This window comes from Aptenodytes patagonicus, chromosome 7 (genome assembly GCF_965638725.1).
Source record: "Aptenodytes patagonicus chromosome 7, bAptPat1.pri.cur, whole genome shotgun sequence".
NCBI lineage: Eukaryota > Metazoa > Chordata > Aves > Sphenisciformes > Spheniscidae > Aptenodytes > Aptenodytes patagonicus.
Window position 1 is genome coordinate 43,128,756 of NC_134955.1, and position 17,905 is coordinate 43,146,660.

A 17,905-nucleotide genomic window follows, 5' to 3' on the forward strand; every position below is an offset into this window, starting at 1 on the left:
GCTGAAGCTGTGTAAAAACAGGCATCTCTTCTAGTCTTTTTTTTTTTTTTTTTAAAAGGCCGGAGGGAGCTCAAGTTGGAGCATGGGTCAGCCAACGTGACGGTGCACTGAAGATTTTGAGGCTTGAATTCACTTTGTAGGCATTTCTGGGTGACCTAAAGTGAAGCGTTTGAGTCTCTCAGGCACAAACAACATAGAAGAAACTCTCCTCTTCTGGATTTCTTTTTTACTAGCTTGCATGGTTCCCTGCAGATAGCACTTGTGTTGTATATCCCATTTTAAGATACTTAGCTTTCCTGTACACTGTGTATGGTGCTTAGGCATCTAACTTAAAGGCCCCGGGTATCACAATAAATTAAGTCTCTCTGGCTGATGCCTTAATTGGTGAATGCAGGAATATCCCAGGATTTGGAGGTGTTTGGTCCTGCCTTCACCAAGTAGCTGTCTCCTCCCTCCTGCATGTGGGTTCCCATGGGCCAAAAACAGTGCTGAGGCATGCTCAGACCAGGTTTCCAATTTGAATGAGCAAAGGACCAGGCCTGTTAAGGCATGAAATGGTGTGGGCTTGCCACTCTGTGTAGGTGCAGTCTTATTGAAGAAGGCCCTCAGTTTCCACAGTACATAACTTTCCATTTTCTTGAAAGCTTGTTGCTGGATAATGATACTTTTTTTTTTCTCAAACCTCCAGACTCAAATTACTGTTGAAACAAATATGTGATTTGAAAAAACAAGACTAGCTTAGAGCTATATAGACCTAATAGTGTCTATATAATGTCAAAAAATAATGTCAATACAGAATCATTTTTTATTATTAAGAATACTTATTTAAAAAAAATTCACAGCCTAAAAGTCTGCATTTGAAAAATTTGTAAAATTTCTCAAATAACTTATACTTACTTTAGTGATCTACCATTATATTAAAAGGGACAAAGGTATTAATTTGTGGAAGATACAAAAGCATCTAAAATGTGTGTTTATTCCAGAGAAGAGGGAGGGGAAAAAAAGAAAATTAGTGGGTACTGTTTTGTGTGCAATTCCCAAGTATATTTTAAAAACAACATTGAATTTTTATAGCCAAATTATATTTTCTGCTAACGGGGAGTTGGGGAGGGATGAATAATAGAATGATTGACAAATCTTTTAGGGCCTGATTTTACAAGATGCTGCGCACCTCCTGATTGCTGCCAATCACTTTCATTTTCTTTCAGTCGATCCGAGAACATATGGCATTTTTCAGATGGTGCTGAGCACCTTCAATCACAGTCCTCATAATGCCACAACATCCTCATTCTGTGCAAATGTGAGAATTGCTGTTGACATTTTAAATTGGAGGGTTATTTGGTCTTTGTCTGGACAAACTCCCAGCTGATATAAATGGATGTTCTGCCTGAGGAAGGACTGCAACAGTAAACAATAAATAATCAATTTTATAAGCACTATTGTGTATACACAAACTATGTGAAGTATCAATTCGGTTCATAAAATTCTTTACCTCTTCCACTTTTGTTTGATGGGGGAAAAAAAATACCGTTCTTGTGGAGAACTGAAGTTTAGTTTACTCTCAGTGCAAATTTTGAAAAGTGGAACTCTGGATGTTATGTGCACAAGGCAGTTGATTTAAAGAGATCAGAAAGGTGTTTAATTTAAAAATAAAATAAATAAAAAAAATCAATTTCAACATACTGATTTGTCCTGCATTACAGTTACCTGTAGAGAACCTCTAGTCATGTCTATCTGTTTTTGATGCCTCTACAGAATAACTGTCCAGCATCCTCTGCCCAACCAATCAGAATGTAGGAAAATCTACCGATATGACGGAATCTACTGTGAATCTACCTACCAGAAGTATGTTGAAATCTGTGTGAGTCTTGCCTCTAGCTCGTGCATTTAGTGCTCGTGCTCTCCCGCTATTCAGAAATTACACGTGTGTTGAAACCGTACACTTCTACTTGCGTGCAAAACCTCTGCAGCAGGGACAGAAATATTTTGTTTAATTCTTTGGGATTGTGCTCTAAAAGCTAAAAAGCAAATAAAAAACCCTATGACTTTACTCAATCTCTTAGATATGCTTCTGTACAGTGCAATAAACAAGAATGTATACACTAGAAAATCTAGGCAAAATGTATTGCACAGGTGCTTCACATCTTAGGGATTTGAAAGGTGTGATATGTATAAATTAGCTGTCACTTTTTTCAGTCATGTAATGGAATGATGAGTTGTAATTTGCATAATCCTTTAAGAAGTCAAATTATACTGTCATGTAGCAGATTTAACATGCTAGCTAGGATTTCATAGCTTTGCAGCTAATTAGTATGTACCTTACAGGACAGTTAAATTGAAGTTGAGTCCTCTTGCTTTGCAGTCATTTGCCTTTGTCCGTTGCCCTAACAGAGCCCGCTTTTGTGCGTAACTCAAGATCGTTACCGGTGCTTCTGACAAAAGTGCTATTGCTGTGGGCAGGCAAATGCAACATGCTTGACTTCTGTTACTTTTGCAGTCAGTGAAGTTTCTATTTTACTGTAGTAAGGCCTTAGTAATCTATTTCTACATAGAATTGAAAAGTGTATATTTGACAGGTATATTGTAGATGATTTTGTATTAATATATTGCAAATGCATTATGAATTTTCGCTGATATCTCGCTGATATTTTGAAACTGCTTTCTGTCACTTGGTGTTTACTTTTCACACTCCAACTATATTCTTGTTTTGTATCCCAGTGTTATCATTATTATCTTGTGTATAACAGATTTCACTTTCCAAAAACCTCTTAACTTCTAAAAATCAATTGTACTTGCATTGCAACAAAATGTTTCTTTGGCAAGGCAGTCATGCTCATTATAATTTTTTAGGTCATATTCTCTCATCCGCTCTTTTTATTCCATAACCTGCTGTTTGTTTTCTGAATCTTTTCTTTTAGTAATAGGTACAACCACATCAGTAAAAGCTGTTATTCCAGCGTAAATGAAGAGTATAATTTGGGTTTACAGAAGTGAGAGGAAAAGGGAAATCTAGATTTATCAATATAATTACAGCATCAGTATAACTTGGTGAGCCAAAATGAAAATCTGACCTCTTGCTTGACTTTTTTGTGAATGGTTACTTTTGGTGTGAGATGATCTATCCATGATTTTACATTGACTTATAAATATTTCTTGCACTTTTTGAATTTTTGATGGTTTTCCTTTCTATCTCTCCCAAGTAATGGTAGTATCCAGGGTAACTGAAGCAGTCTAGATCTAGCATGGTTTTAAATGTCACCACAGAATTTAACTTTAGTGGTTTTACTTTTCTTGTAACTTCAGTTCAGTAAGCATAAAAATGTATTCATTTGTTTTAAATGTTTGAAGCAGATTGTTGTGTACTATTTATATCAGTTTTTAAAACAACTTCAAGATTTTGAAACTTTGTGGAAATAAGAAAACTTGGCACACGTTGTCATGAGTGTTATATACAGTGATAGCTTCACCCTGAACACTGCAAAATAGTTGTTTATCTTAAATTCTCCCTAATTTCAAAAATTATAGTCAGTATAGTTAAAAACAGCTAGCTGTGCTGACTGCAAAATGGAATAGTAGATGTTCACTTACAAGTAGGTATACAATTGCAAATAGGCATTGACTAAATAGCTTTTCAAAAAAAGACAAAATCCAAAAATGAGATTGGTGATGAAACAGTGTTGGCTTTGACATCTGTTTTGCCATACCTGAAATGTGAATTTTGAGGTATTATAGCCCAGTTCACCTCACTTGTAGAAAGCATGGATTATTTTGGAAAACTAACAGCTCGGTCTTTCTGCAGAAAATATAGAGTGCTTTTTGATTAGTGAAATTTTCTCTCGGTACTTCTTCCATGCTATTTAAGTTCTCTGAGGCATTCTTTCTGTCTTCTTCCCAATGGATGTTTTTGGTACTTTTTCCCATAGTAATTTATTTCCAATGATATAACAACAAGTTACTGAAAACTTCTCACTAATCAAGACCAAAAAAACCCAAGCTATTTTCATCACACTTTTAAAGCTTATACTTCAGCGCTACAAGACCTGTGAATGTTTTGTACTAGATGTTCATGTGCATCTCTTACGCAGGCTCAGTCTCTCCCCTGATTAGACTGGGAAAGGGAGAATGGATGTAAAACACCACTGGTGGTCAACAGAAAGGGCTGTGTGACCCTCCTTTTTCCTGTAAGATAATTGCTGGGCTGGACATAAAACAGCGAACTACTTATTCTGAGAGCTAAAGAAATTTTAAGGACTGGCCATACAGAGTAGGACAGGACACAAAATCGTGGATTTGGGAGCTTGACTGTTTTTTCTCCAACCCATTTTAAAATTAAACGAAGTATTATGCAGAGAGCTGACTCTGGATTTATGCTTAACTATGTACCTACTGCAGGTATTTTGTGTAAAGCTACTTAGCAGTTGATATTGAGATATTCCGATCCTTTCTGTATAAATTTGAAAGGATCATACCATGACCTTCTACTCCAAAAATACTTTTAAGAAAACATTTGGGGAAGTAACCTTTTTAGTCAAATCTTAGTGCTAATACATACTAGAAATAACAGTTTGTAAGAGTTCTTAAAGGTGTAGATTAGTAAATACATTATAGTATTAGGGGGAAAAAAAAAAGCAAACAGCTTTTCGCAACACAAGTTCCTGAGGAGCTGGACTAGTGATTACATTAGCTAATATATAAAAAATAGGCAAAATAGTAAATATTTTAATACAGATCCCTCTAGGCTATTTATGATCCGCTTGCAATTGAGCCTCATAGCTGCTGCTAGATATCCCGCTTGGAACAGAGTGGAACATAGTTTCAAAAGCTGTTGGCAAAAAACCAGATTCCCCCCCCCCCATTGTCCACCACCTTGGTTGCCACAGGTCTATGTTGTTTTAGGTGGCTAAGCATGTAAATATGCTTTTTAAAAAATCTCTAAAGTAAGCTTGAAAATAATTACAAATTGTTTCTGTGTTCACTAGTGGTAGAGACTAACACACCAAGCATTCTTAAAAGATTTTACCATTGTGTTTTTTGAAGTAGACGACATGTCTCAAGCTATGGAGGTAAAACCAGAGACCTGTCAGCTACTGGCCTGGAATACGGCTGTCCATCAACTCCTGAATATTTCTGCTTTTCTTTTCCAGTCCCCACAGCTGTAGCCAGGAATGTCCAGGCTCTTCTTTTGTGATGTCAAACAAAATTGACAACAGAAAGAAATATTTCTTGTTCCGTTCTAGCTACTGCACTATAACCAAACTGCCAAGGTTTTTCCCTCTTGCCCTGGTTGAAAATGTTTTCTTCTGCTTGCTCAGACACCTATGGTTTGCACTGTTGTTCACCTTTATGGAGTGTCAAACAGTGAACAAAGCCTGGGTAGAAGATCTCCAGAGATAGCCCAAGAGGAGTACGGCTCCCTGCCCATGCTCCGGTTTTATTTGTTGCTAAATTACAAGGACTAATGGCGTGTCAAGAATAGGGTTTTTTTGCTTGTCTGCAGGGAGTCTCTGTTGTGTACAAGCAGAGGATATCTCAGGGTTTTTTTGTTCTCAGCCTGGAAGTTATTCCATTCATAAAGCGGCCCTTCAGAGTATCACCTGGATCATGAGGGGAAATTCTCAGTTTGGTGGCTGTTGTGCGCTGTCTTCAAAGCAAGGGTGGAAGAATTATGTCATCCTCATTTCTTCCTGTCCATATTAAGCAGACTTAAAGGTCATGTCTCTCTTCAGGAGTATAGAGAATAGGGAATAGTTCTACAGTAAGGTATTTCTTCTGAAATCAAGAGCATGGAATACATATGTAAGGAAAACACCTCGCTCATTTAAATCCCAGAAATACAGCTATGGTCTTATTAGCTCTTGTTCCTTCATTTCTCTGCAAGTTAGTGAAATGAGCACAGAACAGAAGGCTCATTGATTGCAGTCTAAGAAGTGGAGCAATTTGTCCTGGAAGGTGTAGCTTGGTCATATACACATTATCATCTTGAGCATGTAAATGCTCAAAACATCCAAACTTAACAGACCAAAATAAGCTCCCTTCAGACTATATGTTGACTCAAAACCATAAATATTTGTACAACTGAGAAAAGGAGGCACAAGGCTAAAGCATTCCTGTCAGCCTGTAAGGTTTAAATTAAGTTTTGTTTATTTATCAAATGGATAAAACAAAAACAGAATTGCTTTGTATGCCCAAGAAATCTCATGGCCCTGGTAGACAACACAAATGAGAATATAAACCTTTTAATGGGCCAAATAGCTCTCCCAGGTTTCTAGTGGGGGAATTCAACCAAATATGGAACATGGGAAGATGAAGGATTTCTCAGGGTTGTTGAAGTGGTCTGCAGGGCTCATCACCAACTTAATGTGGGCAGAGCAGTAAAAGACCTGCAGAGGAGGAGCTAATGGTTCCAAACAGAGATTCACAACTTTGTGAAAGTGGGTTAAAACCCCCTGCTGGCTCCTCTGCAGCTGGGTGTGATGGTTCAGGTCAGTATAGTCATTTCAGCAGCACAGAGAAGTTGATAATGGCTGAGAGGTCATTATCTTCTTACATCTTTTTGTTTCCTAGTGGTGGTGTTGCACTTAAGTTGACTTAGAAGGATGTAAGACTTTTCAGACTTATTGTTTGTATATCCTGACTCATCTGATACCGTATAGCTGAGGAAAAGATACAGTAGTCTGAAACAATTATTTTAGCTGCAGAAAAAACATGTAACGTAGGACAACAGAGCTGTCGTTCAAGCTAATGCTGTAGGATACGCGAGCTTTTTTCCAACAATGACTTCAGTATCTCATGTTTAGGGGTTAACCTAAGAGAGAACATACTGAAGAAGCTGCTATTTAGTTTGATGTACTCTAGTAAAACAGGAAGGAGAGGCCCCCATCTTCTTGCACAGTGGATCTTTCTTTGGGGCAGTGTTCCCTCACTTCACATCTTGATTTTTCTCCTTGCAATGTGAATTTAACAGGTTTATTTGAAGAACATTCTACGCATCTCCTCTTCACAAATTTGACCTCTTCTTAGAAAATACTGAAAGCTAATAACCTTATTCATTCTCTATCAGCAAATGGCAGAGAAGCCACTGCTAACTCATGTAACAGGCCTTTTCATATAAATCACCTGATTCTTACAGCCTTGGTGTGAGGCTTCTTGGCAAAACTTTATCCCTGTTACAGCTGCCTACATCTGCTCTCACCTTCGTGTAGCTTTGAGCATATCTGTGGGTTCTCTGTGCTGAGCTGTTCTAGATGTCTTTTGCAGGAAGAGAAAAAAGAAGTCTTTAACCAAGTTTAAAACACATCCAAAAGTGAGCCAACGTCTCCTTACACGTAAGATATGAGAGTGGGCTTTCTCTGGGTAAGAAAAGAGATTAGTTGTGCTGCTTTAAAATGATTAATGATCTCTGGCTAGCCATAAGTTGAACATCTAATCCTTAGCTGATTGGAGCATTTGAGAGAACAGCACTCAAAACATGTAATTTTTCAATAACAGAAATTTTGTCATACTTATATTTCTATTATGACACAGTTAGATGTTGCACTGGCTTTAAAATTTTACTTTAAGATTAATGGAACGTAGCCTGAATAGAGAATAGGTGCGATGTATACATGTTACCTGCAAATTTTCTTCCACTGAATAATAAAGGGCCATGTTTAGGTTTACAAAATCCTATTCAGTTTATAGTTCAATACAAATTTTGAAGATTCACTTAAGCTTTGCTGTATCTAATGGTAATACCTATTCTGAGTTAAATCCTGAAGTGAATTTGATATTGGTCAATTGACCAATTAGGCAATTACCTTTTGCTGTCTTGCATGCAATCCGTATTAAACTGGCTGGGTCTTCAGGTCCCTTAACCACACCCTTTCAATAGGGTATTAGTCACAGTCTGCTAATTCCCTGTTAAGACAGTATTTTGATATTCTACAGAAATTTTTTTTGCATTTCATTTTCATTTCAGATATGAAGGGTTCTTTTTGTGTTGTTTGTTTTGTGGTTTGTTTTGTGGTTTGTTTTTTTTCCCCTGAGTTGTGTTACTGGTTTCAGAAATGGAGAGATCAATTCAAATTATCTGTGACTGAGCTACTCTGTGTATTCAGCAAGGTTTCACTTTTCCTATGCTCTTTCACTAACTCTCTGCTTTGTACAAATACAGAAGCACTAATACCAAGTATATCCAAAATATGACTTGGGGAAGCAGTGAGCAAGATAAGTTCATTTGGCTTACTAACAGTTTATAGAATCATTCCACAACTTGGGGGAAGGGGACATAATTATCCCCCAAATACAAAGAGTTAGCCAAATACCTGCCCTAAAGCTCACGTGAGTGCCATGGGTTGCAGTAACAAAGCTATTCTGGAGCATTTTAGGTATGCTTTTGAAAGGTAGAGTTCCAACGCTTTCCCATCTTTTGATTTAAAAAAACAATGTAAGATAGTAACACAGTCTTTCAACTTCTGGTTCTTTTTAGAAGGAAAATGCTGATTATAAGAACTTCAGGTGAAAGAAAATCCCGCCTTTCTTTAGATGAACTGTTAGCTAAAGTATTGTTACCTTATTTTTAGTCTGAAGTTTTCTAACTTTTATGTAGCAGAAACATACCAAATCCAGCATTAAGAAGCTGAAAAGTCCTCCCTTAATATTCATGATACTCCTCAGTTCTCCCCCTCCCCCATTTAGATATTTGTAGACAGTAACCCAGTTATCGTTTATCCTCCTGAGACACAGGCTTCTCATTCTTAGCAAGGGAAGTTTTCCAGAATTTGAATGCTGCTTGTAGCTGTTTGATGAAGTCTTCCTAGTTTGAATACTAGTATAGTCCATTAGTTGTTCCTGTGGTAGTGCTCAGGGATCACGGATATAAACTAGAACCACATTGTTACATGCTGTTTGGAACAGAAAGATTCTCTGTCTCAACATTGGTAGTGATTTATATAATCCTGTCCTATTGCTACTCCGTGTTTACTGCCTTGTACATCAAAGGATCTTTTTTGCTGCTGTAGTCAGGGTATTGCACTGTAGGCTAATATTAATTTGGTTATCCACCATCACCCATATGCCTCTTCCTAGGTTATTATATTGTCTTTGTTTGGAATCTGTGCTTTTAGTTACTAGATAGACAGCTTTGTGCTCAGCTGTGTTAAAACACATCTCATTCAGGTGAGCCCAGACTGCCATGCAATCGGTGGAACTGACAACTCCCTGGTATTTACCCATTTTATTATCTTTTGTGTCATCTGCAAATTTTACTGGAAAGGATTTTATGTTTTCTTTCACATCACTGATTTATTCTCCTGCACAGGTACTCTGTAGGGAATAAAGGGCTCAAGGAGTTATTTCCCTGCACAGAGTACTTGGGGTAGACTTAATCCATATTTCAGAGCTGCTGGTCATAATGGCTGGGAGCAGATTAGGGCTGCCGGCACTGATGGGTTGCAACCAAACGGGCAGTGAGTCATGAGCACACTCTCTTTACTTGCAGCAGTACGAGATGGCTGCAGCCTTTCTTTAAAGTAATGTGAGGCTTGTTTTGCATAGTGATGCTGTTGAAATACAGAAGACAATTCTCCCTTGAAAATTTGTGTCTGTAGTGATGGCTACTAGTGAATTACCTCTTTTTTTTTTTTTTAAAAAAAAAAAAAGGCTGTTTCTGGAAACAAAGCTAGATTATTTGCAAATGTTTAGCAAATTTAGTGAATGTGTTTATCCAAAAGAAGGGCAAAGAGGTGGTTTTTGGAAACCCTGAAATTTTTCATATTAGGTTTTTTCCTAAATCAATTAATTTTAATTTCATTTTCAAATGATGCTTTTATTTAGAACTAAATCTGCTTTTCAAATGACTAGAAGATTAAATAATGAAGTCATCAAGCATAATGTTTTATTGAAAAATAAGTTCAGAGCTTACCAGAAATGAAGCTTTTGGATAACATTTTGTCCCTCATTTTTCTTCCACCTCCCAAAAGGATTTCTTTGAGCAAACCTCAAAATAGTGCTCTGAAGATTTTTTTTTTCCCCCTTAAGTTGGCTACATAGTAGACCTGTGCAGCACTGTACCTTGCTTAAATTTAAGACTTAAGTTGTTTAGCAATCTATTAATTCTCCCACCTAGCCATAGGGCTTCATGATACAAAAGTGACACAACTTGTATTTCACATCCAGATGTAGCAATATCAGTAAAATTCTGACTTATCTATGACAAAACTGTTGACTTACTGCTATCATAAAGGAATTTTACCAAATCTGTAGTCAGTTTAAAGTATTTATACTGACTTGCTTTCCCTTTAAGACAAATACTGCTCCAGTTAAAACATGTAAACATTTAGCAAAGTGCATCACCTCAAACTGGTATACAGAAAATAAGACTTGCGTTACATATTGTTAAATTAATTTTTTTTGTTGTACAACATTTTTTGTCAGGTGTTTATGGTCTTAAAGTTCCATGTTCATATACACACACATACATATATGCACATACCTACACACACACTTTTGAAAAGAAAGAAAATACAATAATTTTAGGGAAGAAGACAATGGAAGAATAAAGCATGCTTCTACCTGAGTGCAATAGGAAGGTGACAATTTTTAATTTATGTCATTTTTAGGTATAAAACATTCTGTGTTGTTGTTCTTTAAAAAAACAACAAACAACAACAAAATGCAATACCATATGAACCAAAGATTATATAATTAGGATTTGCCCTTATTTTCTGGTAAATAGGGAGTAAAGTTCTCATAAATACCAAACAAAAAATCTGATCAACGAGAAGGAAAGACACAATCTGTCACACTTCAAAGTTTTCTGCTCATTAAGCAATGGGAGACTCATGAAAGTAGATACCTTTGCCTATTACAGTTGTACTGAACTTTGTTTTACAGTTTCATAAGTGACGTTGGGTCTGTGCCATCTTTAAGATTGCAGACTGTGATGCAGAGTAGTTTAAGATGGTGTATCATGTACCATTTAATCAGGCTGCACTATTTAGAGTATGTGTTGTGTACTGGGAATAATTTGTGTGTAAAGTCTTTCCAGCTGCATCTATATAAAAGGTGAAATTCCCCTACCTCCGCACAAAAGTCAGTTAAATGGACTGTGGGGAACGGAGCAGCAGTTGAATGAATTAATTTCATGTAGCTGTCCGTAGCTGGCTGTGACACTGCAGTGTGCTTCCTCCACAGCTGACTCGCAGCCAGGGCCTGTACGTGTCTTTGTGGAGTTCTTGGGCTGCTGAATTTCTATGCCTTGATCAATTGTCTCCTTGCCTGGAAGTGTCCTGTATAGTTTTCCATCCCCTTGCTAAATTCCAGTGACTCATTTACATGCCTAGGGCAGTAGCTCTGTAAACCTTGTGACTGTGGTGGGCTTTGCTACCTGTTATTATTACCTTTGCTACCTCTAAGATTGGAGGTTATCACAGTGTTAGGAGAGAGGAACACTAGTACCATCCTCTTCTGCATATCCTTTCATGTAAGCTACTGTATGTGCTGCTTCACGTGGCTGGGGGAGAGGGGCTGTTGTGCACTCCCTCTTTCCCCAGTAGAAAATCTGCCATTTCTGAGAGTACTCTCAGCTGGTGATTCTCAGTGATGCACATATTGGCAGTGCAGGCAAAGGGAGGCAGCACAAAGATTTTCGAGTAAAGCAGCTTGTGTAACCAGTCACGCTGCAGGGTGCAATGAGTTTGGCAGCCTGTTGGTCCCAGGGCTGTCTGGAAGCACCCCAGGGGTGCAGACACTCCTGGTGCTAGGCTGTAGATTAGGCAGTCCATCACCTGTATAATCAGTGACCAATACTGATCAATGTATTGATCATAACTATGCTTTGGTATAGCATGTACTGTTGCTTTGTCTAGCAGTATTTTCTTGGCCTGAAGAATACTGCCATACTCTACATTTTGAGCTGGATGTTATACTAAAAAGGACATTCATATTTTGCTAACTTGGCAAGTTGAATTGAGAGGTTTTTGTTATTCAGTAGGGATAGAAAACGATCAAAATATTTTGAGTGAAATACTGAGCTAAGATTAAGAGCAGAATACAAGCCAAGTCTATAGTATATTTTGGTATAGTTTGGTCAATTGGAGGTATTTAAGTGGTGTAGTATCCCACTTGGACAAAGCTGCATCAGCAGAAAGCTCTATAGCAGATACTATTTTACTTGCAAAACTGTTCTTTTACTGATATTGCTTGTTTTGCTAATAAGTGATGATTTTCCTGTATGAGTCCAAAGCAGACCTTTGCTGATATAGCTGATTACATGCTTAGTGCTTTGCCAGTGGTGTACCAAGATTGCTCTATTGGCAAAATGCTCCTAATGCAGACCTTATCTGATTTTAGTCATTCACTTTTCTTGATTTCAAAGCTCAACAAAATAAGACTCCTGTTGTAGAATTTGAAGGGACGTTAGTTGTTTCATGACGCTGTAGTGAATAATCATTGGGATAAAGAGAGCCAAGAGCTGTACTGCATTTAAAAAATCAATCCTATTTTTCATAATATAATTAAGTTTTTTGTCATTTGAGATATTCTTGTTGTAGACTTGAATTAAGGGTGAGAAACCTAATCTTCTGAGTTGCTTCACATATTTCACTTTTGGTCTTCATAGAATCCTGCTGATGGTGTGATTTGCCTGATTAATTGTGACAGTGCTATCCATACTAAATCCCACATGGTTGAGCTCCTTTGCCTTGAAATCAAATGATGTAAATGAAAACTTTCCAAAAGTATTTTGAGCTTTTTCACCCCGTTAAAAATCTCTCAGCCAAAATTGAAGTGAAGGGCCTGGTGATCATAACCTAGTGAGGCACAATGTCTTGCTGTGTGCTTTGGGCAACACCTAGATCTTATGCCTAAGAGAGCATTTTATGGTTGTCATAGCAGGAGGCCTTCTTGCTTCCAGGGGTAGCAGCATGCTTTTTAGAATTGCTGCATTGCTGCTTGATTACTGGTGATGGGTATCACCAGTATCACCACGCTGGACCCAGCATGACAGAGAGAGGCAGTTCTAATTCATATCACCCTGGGGAGCATCAGGCATGTATCCAGACCAGGCATCAGCATCAATGGTAACTGTGGCATTGAAATTGCTAGAAAAGGCATGGAATCAGGTAATCATCCATAAGAGTACTACTGAATGGCTATGAAGTTCACAGCTAGTAGATTCATATCTTATGGGAGCATGATACTGTGTAACAGGCAAAATCTGTTAAGTTTACTAAACAGGTTAAGGCAACTTCATTAGATAGGGTTTTTCCATTGTTGATGTTGGCTTACTTTTACCTTACCTCCTCCCTAAGTGTACTTGTAAGTTATAAACAGATCTTTTGTGAGATGTCAAAAGAAGAGCAAATCAACCACTCCAGGCCTAGGTTGTCTCTTGGAGGTTAAACTCAAATCTAATTATTGACATTGTCACTAAATGGAATGAAATACATCCCAGAATGTAAAAAATTACGTTAACTTTTCTGACTCTTGTACACTCCAAATTTTTTAATTTCTCTTGCTTAGATACTTTGATGCATTCCTGCAGCAATGCCTACTTCACAAGGGTAAAAATAGTCCAAGCAATGAACTATTCATCCTTCTCCCTAGTTTACACCAGACATCATCTGTTTTATGCTGAAACCCAGGAATAGATCTTCTGCCTCAATTTGAGGGAGACCCTGCTCTTAGAATCTGTTAAGCATTCATAAGAAAGGTAAATAAATGTCATGTTTTACAAATGTTCAGATCATTTTTATATGGGAATTGGCTGACCCTTCAATGCACTGGCTTTTATTAGGATAAGTGCCCTTTTCCTCAGCAACAGTTTAAGGAGGTGGAGTCCTTCTCTGAGCTTCTGGGCATGTAGAGCCTCCTCACCTGGGTCCTTTTTAAAGGATAGTGAGCACTGGCCATACAGCTCTTGCAAGCATCTAAGTACAAGGACTTGGTGGCATGGCAGCATTATGCTCATGGTTGCAAGTGGGAGTTTTCTTGTTTTCTTTTACTTGCTACTGGAGAACACCACAGTCCTGATGCATGTGGTCTTGCTCCTGGCTGCCTATGAACACTCTTTATCCATGTGCTGTTAGGATGTTTGCAATGAGCTGGAGTGTAGCAGAAAATGCTATTCAACGTCAGGCTCTGCAAAGGGGAAGTAGGGCTTTACAAGGGCTCCTCTGCTCTAGGAGTTGCTACTTTGCGTGTTCCAAGTGTGTTTACTCTAAAGGCATGGCGTAAGGCTTATCTGTTTACAGATATATATTTGATAAGAGGTGATTTGGTGAAATATATTAAAATTCACTTTGGTATGTAGCTTCTTCTAGATTAACATTTGTATATTGTTTTAACTTTTTCCATGTGCTTATCTAAGACTAGTTTGTAAATCTCAAAGTAAATAAATAAGGCTTATTGGCGGTCATCATACCCCTCCTATTTGTACCCACAATACCATATTTGTAGCTTTGCAGGCTGGCTTGCTTTGACTCTTATGTGTAGGTATTTTTGCTTGACAGATAACTAAATTCAGCTTGGATGACCAAATCCAATGTATGCAAATATCAGCCCTTTATTGTTGTGTTTAAGCAAAATTTTACATCTGCATTAGAATGAAAAACATAGTTTGAGTTGATACGGGTGTTGCATATTGCATAAAGGTAGCAAGATGGCATCAAGAATAGAAAATTATTATATTTTAGGCCAAATGCAGTAGTAACTATAAACAGGAAATTACTATTTTTTCCTCCCTTCGTGCTTATGTTTTGATACTGAAATTCTCCCCACCACTAACCCACGTTCCTAGTTATTCATTGCTGTCCCCATAGCTTCCTCTGTCACTGCTTGTGCTCACTGTTCCTTAACCTCCAGCCCTAGAAAGATGGGTACATTGTTCGTTATGGCAGGCACACCAGCACTCTGTAGAGCTGTCAGGAGCACTTAGGTAGGTAGATCAGTGCCTGATACTGGTTTTAATGCGCCCATCACTTCCAACAATGTTTCCCCTGGCTTGAGGCTTGTGTTTGGGAGACCACAGTATGCATTCCAGATGGCACTGCAAACAGTGTCTGCCAGGGAAAAACAGGTAAATATAATGAAGCAGGGAGGTAATTGGGGAACTGTACTGCATAATTTGATTATGGTCTCAGATGCAAGGGACTCAAAAAATTCTAGTTAAAACATAAATACTGGTATTACAATGTTTATTATATGGTAGTAAACAATCCACTCAATAAACATATGAAAATTTAGGTCAGAGCTGTAATTTACCACACTGGTGAAGAAAAATGTTGTGGTAGAATGAACTATCATGCTGTTGCTTACAGATTTTTTTTTTTGGCATGTGGCTTTTTCAATGATGTATTTGAAAGCAGATTTAGAATATGAAAATCATGCTGTTTTTTTGTCCTCATTTTAGTCAGATGAAAAAAAACCTTGATTTGTATAGGGACAAGAGAATTTTCTAAAAACATGTTTTACTATATGATACCAATTTTTATAAGTGTGCAGTGCGTGAGTGTTTTTTCTCTGAGCCTTTTTCTTTTTTTAACCCCCTTGCCCATGTCCCCACCTTCTTTCAAGAACTGTTAAGAAAAAAGTCTGGATACCTTGAATAATTTTTTTTTGTCATTTAAAGTGTTCTATGTCCTTAAAACCCAACACACTGCTTTCTGGTTCACTAGTATTTCTTGAAAACAAAAAGTGGTTTGACAAAAATTCTATTTTCTTCCAAAACACTGGTCACACTTCTGGTTTTCAGTTCCTACCAGAGTAATCGGGTGGCTTTTTCCAGAAATTGTTTTTCCAGATTGTCAGAGGAAGATTGGTTTTAATATAAATTCAATGAGATCTACCTTCCTTGAGATGCATGTGTCTCTATTAGATAGTAGCTGCTATTACTTTTAACTATTTCAGTTGTCGTAAGACTGGTCTGTCATTTGCCTTGTGCCTTGCATAGTCACTAACTCCTGGGTGCATAAAATCCTGTCTAACTGGAACAGTAGCATTTTACATGTACTGCAGACTCTGTTTTCTTAGCTGTATGTCATAATACAGTGTAAAATAAGTCTATATAAAATATCTATAGCATATGGATCAAGGAATATTTGTGATAGAAGCAAGTTCACTGTTTGTAATTTAGAAATTCAGTGTAAATACCTAGTTATTTAGGATGATTACCCCCTGGGTATGTGGCTCGTATGGGGAGGTGGATCACCATAAGAGTCTGTAGCTTGCCCTAAGTAGCTAATTACATCTGCAGACAGGTATGAGTTTGGTTGTCACACTGGTGTGCATGTATATATATTCAGGGACACACAAACTCGTACAACAGGAAAGTTAAATCATTCTCATTTGATTCGGAGCATGCCTATAGGAAGAGTGCTCAGAGCAGTAGAAAAAAGAGCACATGTTAACTCCGAGCCTTTAAAACTGTAGAGCCAGAGACACTCAATCGCTGGACTTGGACTTGGAAGGGATGAATGGATAACATGCTCACTGAGACAAATGAAACTTGTGGAAGTTGCAGGAGCAACTGGTTAGCTGAAAGCTGGCTGAGGCAGAAGAAATGTGGCTGAAGAGAATAGCACAGGCAGAGGCTTGCTGCTGTGGTGGTGAGGGGAGAGAGGCGTATGCGAAGGGGAGAGCCCTGCAGTCCTCAGAGGGCACTGCTCGAAGCCCAAACAGTTCTCATGGGTGATGGGGAAACTGGAGAGCCATATTGTCTAAAGCTTTGTGTGCTTGTGAAAGTAAAAGGTACTTGTTTTTGGAACCCATGGAAAAATCTGTGTATCTTTTGCTTCAACTCTTACATATACTGGAAGGGGTGAGGTCAAAACCACAGGGGTTAGAGCTCTTCGCTTCTGCTCCAGGCGGCTGGAGAACAAGGCCAGCATTGTCTTGTAGGAATAAAGTAGGCTGTCATGGAGGGAGAACCAGGAAAACCCATGCCTGGTCATTGTGCCAGGGAAATCACGGAAGACAGTGATACAGTTTTCTCAGACTAGAAGAGGCTTAAAAGCTTGTGGACATAGAGAAACCCAGAAAAAGGAAAGCAGGATGGAATCTTAAGCTTTTTTTCTGGTTTTATCGATTTTGTGTTTCTAGACTTTCATTTTAATGTCATGCCTATTATTGCATCATTAGTGTTCTTTTATTCTTTTGTCTCAGAAACGTGTCCTGAACGTGCTTTTATCTCTCCGTATTATCACTTGTAAACCTCATACTACTTCACCACTGTGGCACAGCTAATGCTCTTTTCCTTTGCTTAAGCCTACCGCAGTCTCTCTGGCCCTGCCGTCAATCACCAGCTGGATGCTGAGACAAATTTTTTATAGCAGCTTCTGTCAGTAAAGAGAAAATATTTTGAAAAATACAGTCTAAAAGCTGAATGTCAGCCTGCTGAGTGGCCTGGTTAAACAGGAGAATTGACTCTGCCAAGTTTTTGTTGTTTAGCTTTTTTCTTAATCTAAAAAAAAAAAAAAGTGGTTTGGGGTCTAGACCAAATAATAAACAAAATAAGACTTTCTTGGCAAGGACTCATAATTGACTAGCTTACTAAAATTCTTAAGCATCTCCAGAACAGTTTCTGTCTCCACCTTTCAGGTCACTGTAACATGGAAGTTTTCAGTCTGTTTTGGATGTCACGCAGAGTAGCAAAGAACCCATAAACTCCAGCAGCTCTGTCGGACCCCCTGTAGTCCTCCGTTTTGTTTTCTTTTTCAGCAAAAGCTAAATGACTGTAAAAGCGTGCTGTTTCTGAGGCTCAAGATCCTACAACAAGCAATACTCTGTCCTTGCAGGAAGTATTCCAAAAGAGATTCTGGATGTCCAGAACAATTGTACTTAGTCTTTATGACCAGGGCAAAACACACTCAAAAGACTTAGATAGGCAAGAAGCTGCATACTTTTTTAAAACCGTTTTGAAAAAGGATGG

General features: G+C 38.1%; 1 protein-coding gene across 5 annotated transcripts in view; it reads left to right on the plus strand.

Annotated features, from left to right (window-relative positions):
- The window catches only part of NPAS3 (neuronal PAS domain protein 3), a 639,348-nt gene that overhangs the window by 86,762 nt on the left and 534,681 nt on the right, over window positions 1-17,905 (plus strand). For 3 of the 5 annotated variants that reach the window (XM_076345013.1, XM_076345010.1, XM_076345011.1), the window contains exon 2: window positions 1,756-1,845. The exons of the other annotated variants lie outside the window; for them this stretch is intronic. In XM_076345013.1, coding sequence (XP_076201128.1) covers window positions 1,756-1,845 — 90 coding nt within the window. The remainder of the gene's footprint in view (window positions 1-1,755; window positions 1,846-17,905) is intronic. 5 annotated transcript variants of the gene reach the window in all.